Genomic DNA, 8,916 nt, shown 5'->3' with positions numbered 1-8,916 from the left:
ACCACAAGGGTAAGGAGAGGGCATACCAGTGATGGTAAAAGAATTACCCAATGGGTAGAGCTAGTTAGATATATTAATAGTAAACAAGTGAAAAATAAGAAAAAAGTTAAAAAATACACAATTATCAAGAAAATATAACACTTAGCTGGAGAGCTCGGTGAAATGCTGCTATATGGCTATGCAGCAAATGAGATCTGGGGTAACGGCGAAGGGCATTGTGGGTAGCAGCTTAGCTCGAGAGTTTTTGGTGTACACAAGCTTGGTATTAGACCGACACGGTTCCGAGGGGCTCAGAACCGAACCCGTCAGTGATGAATGGGAAGAAGATTAACAACATCAGAGCTATAGTTATACTTTAATTTTATCAAAAGTCACATGTATCCCTGTCTGTCAGAGCTTAATATACCCCACTCCCCCTGTAGAATAAGAGTCTGACTTTCATTACTTGTTTTAACAAGTGTACAAGAATTTAATTAGCATACAAATAAGACATTATCTTTTTGTCATGGAACAAAATCATAATGTTCTACATTGTACCTGCACAGAGGGTATGACCCATTGTATGCACTGAATTCTGATCTTTATTTCCAAATGTATTTATCACAAATGTAAAACAAATGTCTGAAAATCCAATTATAGTTATTGTTAGCCATTGAATAACCAGGGAATCAGAGCCAATCCGCTACCTTCAAGTTTTTACAGTATTATAAAATGGAACTCCTCCAACACACATAACTGTTGTATTGAAATGCCACTTTGATTCATCCACTTGTAGTCATTTATGGGCATTTACGGTGAATGATGGATGGGCCAAACTCATCGTATTCCTTTTTGCTGATCCACATCTGTTGGAAAGTGGACATACATGCCAGGTTGGAGCCACCATTCCACGCAGAGTAATCACGCTGAGGTTTTGCAATGATCTAAGGGGAAGAAAACTAAAAATTATCCACAGAATGGACCACAAATGCTTTATTGTAACAACTAGAGTTCAGTACAAAGCTCCAAACAATACAAATTAATCAATGTCTAGCACAAATATGAATCACGAGTAGGGCACTATATGTAACTAACAACAAAAACACTTTTGTAATAATGATGATTCTTATAAGACAAAGAGAGGGAGACAGTATAAACATTACTGCCTGATGTGTTTAACTAGCCTGATGAGCCAATTGACCAAGAAATTATAAGTACCACCAAAGTGTGCCTGAAGGCTGCCTCCTATAGCTATTTGCCCACAGTTCACACTTCCTATAATAGTTATAAAACTTCCAACTTTAATAAGTTGCAGAAGAGAAAAAAATGCATGAGACACACTAACAAGTATTTGTCAATGCCAGATGTTGACTTGCTTTAGATGTCAGATGCAACAACAACAGGTAAAGAAGTGTTGTCATCAAAATTAAGCAAATAGGTTAATTCAAGCTCCAAAAGGGAAATTGGCTAGGATTTGAACCTTTGATGCCATATGAGGCACTGAAGAAAATTAAATGAAAACTGTAGATGTTCTGTAGAACTATCTTGACTTCATTCTTACATATGGGTTCAGAGCCGATCCTCAGCTCCAACTCGGCCTATTACAAGCTCAAAGTCTCTTCGTTGGCTCGTGGCTATGTAGGTATCCTATAGTGCACCAGCACAATCCCCAGATCTCATTTGCCGTGTCTATGAGTTCAGATGTGCTTTTTGCTTGGTCGTGGCTAAGTTTAAAACTTTTTCTATTATTACATTACTGTTTACCTGTAGCATTTATCTTGTTCTAGATAGAGTTTAGTAGCGTTGGAAGTAGTTTTCAGACCTGTTAGAGTGTTTTTGACTTTAAATTAATTAGTTGTTGAGAAATGGTTGGCTGTTGGCCCTTTTTGTTCTCGGTTTGGTATCCTGTGTGCTAGTTTATTAATTAATATTGCACGTTTGTGCTTATTTTTGCTATATATTGTGTGTAGTGTCACCTGTTTATTAGAGAGTTAGATATTTAGATATTTAGCTTGTGTGCAGGGTCGTTTGTTAGTTTTTGATCCTTCTTTTTCTATGACTTAGCCTTTGACATGTAGATTTCTAATTGAGAAAGTTAAACTTTTAGATATTTCAAAATTTAGCTTGTGTGTAGTGTCGTGTGATAGTTTCTGACCTTCTTCTACAACTTAATCTTTCTACCTAGGTCCATTTAAGTTAAAGGACCTAGTTCTCTGCCTGTTTTCTTTTTCCCAGGGCTAGACCTGTTTGAGTTGGAGAACCTAGTCCTCATTGTGTATGTGTGTGTATGTGCGAGTGTGGTAAGGCCTAGGCCCATTTAAATTAGAGGACCTAGTCCTCGTTGTGCTTGTGGGTTCCTGCTTAGCTAGTCATTATGTCTAAAGAGTCCAAAGACCACAAACCTTCGGGTTTCAAAAAATGTGTAAAGTGCTCCCAGAAGATGTCAATTATGGATGGCCATAGTAATTGTGTTTATTGTCTCAGAACCATTCATTTGCAGGAAACTTGCTTGTTCTGTCATTCCTTCAGCTCCAGAGTTCTCCAGGAGTGGAAGAACAAGTTAATTTAAAAGGTCTCCTTAAGCCTTCCTTCGAGGAAGACTTAGCCAGTTCTTCCTCCTCAAAATCACATTCTTCCAAAAAAGAGAAGGTTAAGGCAGCCAAGAAGCATTCTCTGGTGTCGTCCGGTGTATTGGATCCTCCTCCAAAACTAAGTCAGATAAGACTTCTTCCTTCTCGGCTCCACTGTCCTCGGAACCGATCGAGGTTGTTGATATTGGCACTTCAGTTTTGGCCCCAAGCGTCTCAGAGCTGAATACTGAGAGACTTCATCGGAGCCAGTCCAGGGATCCCTTGCCGGTCTCCCCAACCTTAAGATCTCCAATTCTGCAGAGGTCCAGATCGCCCACACTGTCATCCAGATCCTCCAGGAGCCTGTCAGAGGAAGATGTGGAGAGAGTAGTGCTTAGACTCCTGAAATCGTCTGCCTTGCCAAAAATGTTGTTGGTTCCGAGCCAGCCAGTTCCAGAGACACCTGAGTCCAACCCCCCTGTTGTGGTTCCTCCTCTGAGCCATGCTGGGTTTTTGGAGCCGGAGTGTTCGGTACCATTTGTTGTGGAACCCTTGGTTCCAGCTCCCCTCGAGGCTGTCTCGGAGCCGAGTTCTGCTACGACACCTTCTGTGCCGTCTGTGGTATCTAGGAGCCGAAGCTCACCGGTCGGCCCTGACAGGGACACTTGGACCCAAACCTCCTCGGTTCCGAGTCTCCCTTTTGGTGAATCAGATAGGGTGAGCTCAGACCCTACATCCATCTCGGAGCCAATGGCTGTGGAGCTGATGACTTCCTCCATCTCCTCAGAGCTGAGGAGGTCTTTGGAACTGGAGAGGTCTGCCTTTGAGATGATGAGGAGTGTGCTGTCTCGCTCATCAGCTCCACTCAAGGGTACCGACACTCTTCCCCCTCGAGCACTGACCTCTGTAGCACTTACTCTCTGTCTTGACAGCAGAGGCCTGCAGCCTCAGGAGACCCGGTTGGTGGCCCCTAGTCTTCCGAGACCTCCCCAGAATATCCTTCTGAGGTGCTCCCTCGGCAGAGAAAATGCAAGAGGAAGCATGTAGACTCCCAGGATGAGTCCATTACCTCTGACACTGACCTCGAGGAGTCAGAAAGGTCCCCCAAGTCATCCTCTGATGATGTCTCCTTTGTAGACATCTTAGAGATCCTTAAGCAGAGTGGTGGCTGGCCCACTGTTACCCCTTCCGATGAGGAGTCAGTGTACCTGAAGGCTATCGGGTCTCAACCTTCAGTCTCTTGGGTGTCTCCACCTTTTGATGAGCTTTTAGACCTTGTTAGTTGGAAGATGTGGGAGAATCCTGATGCTGTGGAGCCAGTTCCCAGGAGACCCAATAAATTTTTGTCTGCTCCCAAAGAGAAATAATTCTTGTCCAAGGGTGTGTCTGTAGATGCCATGGTGGTGGCAAAAGCCACTAAGAAGGAGCTAGCAGAGACTTCTTCATCTGTCCATCCGCCGAATAAGGAGTCTCGAACAATGGACAGATACAGGAAGTGTAGCTTTTCTTCAGTGGCATTCACACTCAGATCGTTGAACTATCTAACACATTGTACAAGGCTTCAGAGAGATCTTCTTAAGGAGTTGGGAGATACTCTACAAGGTACGTCTACTGAAGGAGTCCCTGAGAAGGTGTCTGCTCAGCTGTCCACCTTAAATTCCATCGTTAACTCCTCCATGAGGCTGATTTCTTATGCAGCTGATGGAGCGAGCAGGGCAACGGGTTCAGGAGTTTCCCTTAGGAGACACTCCTGGATGCACTTGTGTAATTTTGCAGAACCATTCAAGTCTACCTTTACCAACTCCCCCTTTGATGGTTCTTCATTGTTTGGACCTAAGGTAAAAGACACACTTACCAGGTGTGAACAAGAAGGGAAAATGCTCTCTGTCGTGGGAGTACATTTTACCGTCCCTTCTAGACCGTATCCTAAGGGTCAGAGAGGTGGTAAGATGTGGTTCAAGAAGTCCCAGAGATTTTTCCTGGATGCACAGGGTGACTCCTCCTTCAGAGGCAGAAGAGGAGGAGCAAATGGTAGACGTCACCCTAGAGGCAGGGGTGGCCTTCAAAACCAGGTAGGCCGTGAATCATTTTGAGGCCATCGCTATCAGCGCTCCTGATGTGGGGCCTAGCTGTGCTTCTCTGGAGCCAGTCGGGGGTCGCATTTCTTTGTATCCTGAAGCCTGGCTAAACATCACCCAAGGCAAATGGGTACAAAGAATTATCACCAGATGTTACTCCATACCCTTTTCTCTTCCACCTCATGTTCCCAAGAAGATCCCGGATGTTCCACCCAATCACAAGGATCAAGTAACTGTAGAAGTGAAAAAGTTGCTCATAAGCAGAGTCATCCAAACCGTTCCTGCAGACCAGGTAGGATTCGTAACTTACTCCAGATTCTTTATAGTGCCAAAGCGTACAGGGGACTGGAGACCCATCTTGGACCTTAGCAAACTAAACAAATCCGTAAAGAAGGACAAGTTCTGGATGGTGACATTGCAGTCTATACTCCCTTTGTTAGGGAAAGACAGTTAGATGTGCTCAGCAGACCTCCAAGATGCATACTACCATATAAAAATGGACAGAACATTGAGGAACCACCAATGCTTCCGGCTGGGAGCCAGTCACTACCAATTTTGTGATCTGCCCTTTGGTCTCACCACAGCCCCCAGGGTGTTCACCAAATACATGGCAGTAGTGATAGCTCACCTGAGACGTCTATGATTCCAAGTGTTTCCGTGCATGGACGACTGGCTCCTGACAGCCTCCACCAAGCATCTACTCCTTCAGACCAGAGATTCCACTATCCAACTTTGTTCCCAGTTGGGGATTTCTATAAACTGGGAAAAGTCTGCCTTATCACCCTCTCAATTTGTGACTTTTATAGGCGCAGAAATAGACACAGTCACCATGTTAGCTCATCTTCCTGCAGAAAGAGCACAGAACCTCACACAGCAAGTTTCCGTCTACTTCCAATGCAAAAAGTCAAGGCAAAGACAGTGCTGAAACTCTTAGGGACCATGGCCTCCACCATAATGCTAGTCCCTCTCGCCAAATTACATATGCAAATTCTTCAGTGGCTTCTATCGTCCCAGTGGTCCTTTCAACAACTGACTCTATCTCACCACATCATCATAACAGAGTCTTGCAAAAAGAATCTCCGTTGGTGGCTCCAACCTGACCAACTAACGTCAGGCACTCCATTCCTTCCTCGCCAACCCATTGCTACTGTGACCATGGATGCCTCACAGATAGGGTGGGGGGAGCATTATCTAGGCATGAATGTCCAAGGCACATGGCAAGATCACAAGGGTCACCTGCATATCAGTGTCCTAGAGATTAGAGTGGTGCTTCTAGCACTGCAAGCACTTCATGACTCTCTTCCTCTTGGGACAATAGCAATCCAATCAGACATGTCTGTGGTATGGTATTTCAACAAACAAGGTGGACCCAGATCTTACCCCCTTTGTCAGAAGGCAATTCGTGTTTTGAAGTCGTCGATATCTTCCCAGCGCTTTCTAGTGGCAACGCACATCCCAGGGACAACCATCGTGATAGCAAACAAACTCAGCTGGGCAATCTTGATGCTTCACGAGTGGTCTCTGAATCAGGAATTAGTGGAACAGATTTTCCACAAATGGGGATGGCCTTGCTGTGATCTTTTCACCAGTCTGATCAACTCCAAATGCAGCAGCTACTTTTCCCTTATTCCCCCTCCGGGGGAGTCACCGAGAGACACACTTGTTCATGATTGGCCCCGGGTCTCCTTTATGCTTTCTCTCCTTTTCCTCTTATAGCCAAGGTGATTCAGAAAGTGAAGCTGTTGGGAAGCAAATGATTCTCATCACTCCTTACTGGCCTCATCAGATTTGGTTCCCCTTTCTCCGGCCTCATCTACTAGATGATCCATGGACTCTGGACCCAGTGTCAGACCTCTTGACACACATGTCAGGCTCTCTTCACCCCAGCCTCTACACCCTCAACTTGACAGTAGCTGCTCCAATTCCATTCCTAGTCAGGCTTCATGATTTTTCACCTGCTGTGACCCACATCCTCACATCTTCACATAAACCTTCCACTAGGAAGTTATACACTAGCAAATGGAGAAGGTTTTCTATTGAGGCTGAAGAAAGGAACGTAGACCCTTACATCGCATCCATCCCAGTGGTTTTAGAATTTTTGTCTGAACTTTTCCATCAGGGATCTGCTGCTGCCACAATTAGGTTCCAGTTGGCAGCAATATCTAATTTTCATTTGGGTCAACATGAGTCTAACCTGATGTCACACAGATTGTGTAAAACCTTCCTCAAGGGTGCTACCTTGCTGAGACCTTCTTTTCAGGAACCGGTAGCTTCCTGGGATCTAAACTTTGTCCTGTCCAAAATAACTTCTCTGCCCTTTGAACCTGCTCATTTATGTCCACTAAAATTTCTGTCTTGAAAGACTTTGTTTCTGGTAGCCATCACATCTGCTAGACGAGTATCACAGATACAAGCACTGTCTATCAAGCCCCCTTATTTAGTTTTCCACAAAGACAGAGTTTCTCTTAGTACAAATCCATCTTTTATCCCTAAAGTTTGTTCTCACAATAACTTGAACCAAACTATAGAGTTGCTGGTGTTTTTCCCTAACCGTTCCAATGCAGCAGAATACAAATTTCATCAGTTGGATGTTCACAGACAGTTACGGTTCTATCTTCACAGGACTAAGGAACTTAGAAAGCCAGACCAATTGCTCGCCTCATTCTCTGATTCTAGACTAGGTCTCCCACTCTCCAAAGTGACCCTATCAAACTGGATTTCGAACTGTATTTCCTTCATTTATTTTTCTAATGGAAAACATCTACCGTTCAAGATTAAGGCTCATTCTACACCATCCCAGTCTACATCTGCTGCCTTCCAAGCCAGAGTTCCAGATGACAATATTTGTGCAGCAGCAACATGGGCTACCCCTCATACCTTTATTACTCATTACAAATTGGACCTGACCTCTAGGGGTAGAGCCTCATTTGGTTCCATGGTATTCAGGAGTATTTTTCCATGAGCCACCCAAGAATAAGGTGCTAGGGACGCTGTCCCATATGTAAGAATGAAGGCGAGACAGGACTACAGAACATAAAGAAGTTATGTGCTCACCATAACGTTCCATGTTTGTAGTCCATCTCACCTTTCATTCTTACAAACCCACCTACCTACCCTCGTCCTGGAAGGATCTGGAGACAGGATAGTACTACCTTAATACCGTGGAAACCTTTCATTATTGTTGTTCTTTCTGGATAACCTTAGTTCTGTCTTTCTATAGTTTAGCAGCAAACAAGATCTGGGGATTGTACTGGTGCACTATGGGATACCTACCTAGCCACGAGCCAACTAAGAGACTTTGCACTTGTAATAGGCCGAGTCGGAGCTGAGGATCGGCTCTGAACCCATATGTAAGAATGAAGGGCGAGATGGACAACAAACATGGAATGTTATGGTGAGTACATAACTTTTTTTTCTCCTTTGCTGTTCAAACTTTGTAAATGATTTGGTTAGGCTGTGTGTGTGTGTGTGTGTGTGTGTGTGTGTGTGTGTGTGTGTGTGTGTGTGTGTGTGTATCCCCTTCAGAAGGTTGAAGTTTCAAAACTTCGAAATTCAAAAGGCTGAAATCATAAGATCGAAGATTTAAAACTTCAAATGTTTTGAATGGAGATCGCTGTACAGTGTGGAATGGCATATTTACTGTTTTTCTAACTGTACTGTGATCTCAAGATGGTGTATGTAATTAGCAGGGAGTGTGGGTGGTACAGGGGGGCTTGCCTCCCTGCAAAAATGTAAAAAAAATATTTTTTGTTTTTATTTTTTTTTATTTAGTTTTCTAAGTTTCAAAACTTCGAACTTCTGGTCTCAGCCATTTGAAGTTCGAAGTTTTGTAACTTTGAGCTTTAGAAGTAGATCTGTGTGTGTATATGTGCGTGAGCACCCCTGTGCTTGAGTTGTGGAGGGATAGTAACTTAGTTACTTGTTAGAATGCAAAACAGGACAGCTTTACTCTTATGATGTGGTGCAAATAAATGATAATAGTCTAAGCTTTATATCAGAATGAACTGAAAAATCTTAGGGAAGAGTCCCTATAACAGTAAATCAGACGTTTGGGTTTACTCACCCTATCTATTCTTTTTTCCCAGTCAGAATTTTCACGCACTCTATCCAAATCTCTAAGAAGGCCTATAGTATCTACAGAAACTTGTTTGGCTTGTAAGAAGCTTGTATATAGTCAGTGTCATGAAGAACTTTTATTCATTTCTTCTCTCCACTGTCAGTATTTCATTTCTTACATTAGCTCCAGAGCATTCTGTCTACATTACAGCTAACCTTTATTGACCATTTTT

At 43.5% G+C, this 8,916-nt stretch overlaps 1 protein-coding gene across 1 annotated transcript in view; it reads right to left on the bottom strand.

Moving 5' to 3' along the window:
• Window positions 1–216: 216 nt before the first annotated feature.
• Window positions 217–8,916, bottom strand: part of LOC122812970 (actin-like) — a 69,092-nt gene continuing 60,392 nt past the window's right edge. The window contains exon 6 of the mRNA XM_044085062.1: window positions 217–923. Coding sequence (XP_043940997.1) covers window positions 780–923 — 144 coding nt within the window. The 3' untranslated portion in view covers window positions 217–779. The remainder of the gene's footprint in view (window positions 924–8,916) is intronic.

The sequence above is a fragment of the Protopterus annectens genome, chromosome 10.part0 (assembly GCF_019279795.1).
Source record: "Protopterus annectens isolate FY-2018-M chromosome 10.part0, PAN1.0, whole genome shotgun sequence".
Lineage (NCBI taxonomy): Eukaryota > Metazoa > Chordata > Ceratodontiformes > Protopteridae > Protopterus > Protopterus annectens.
Note: the sequence above shows the minus strand (reverse complement) of the source record. Positions and strands in the feature narration are given on the sequence as shown.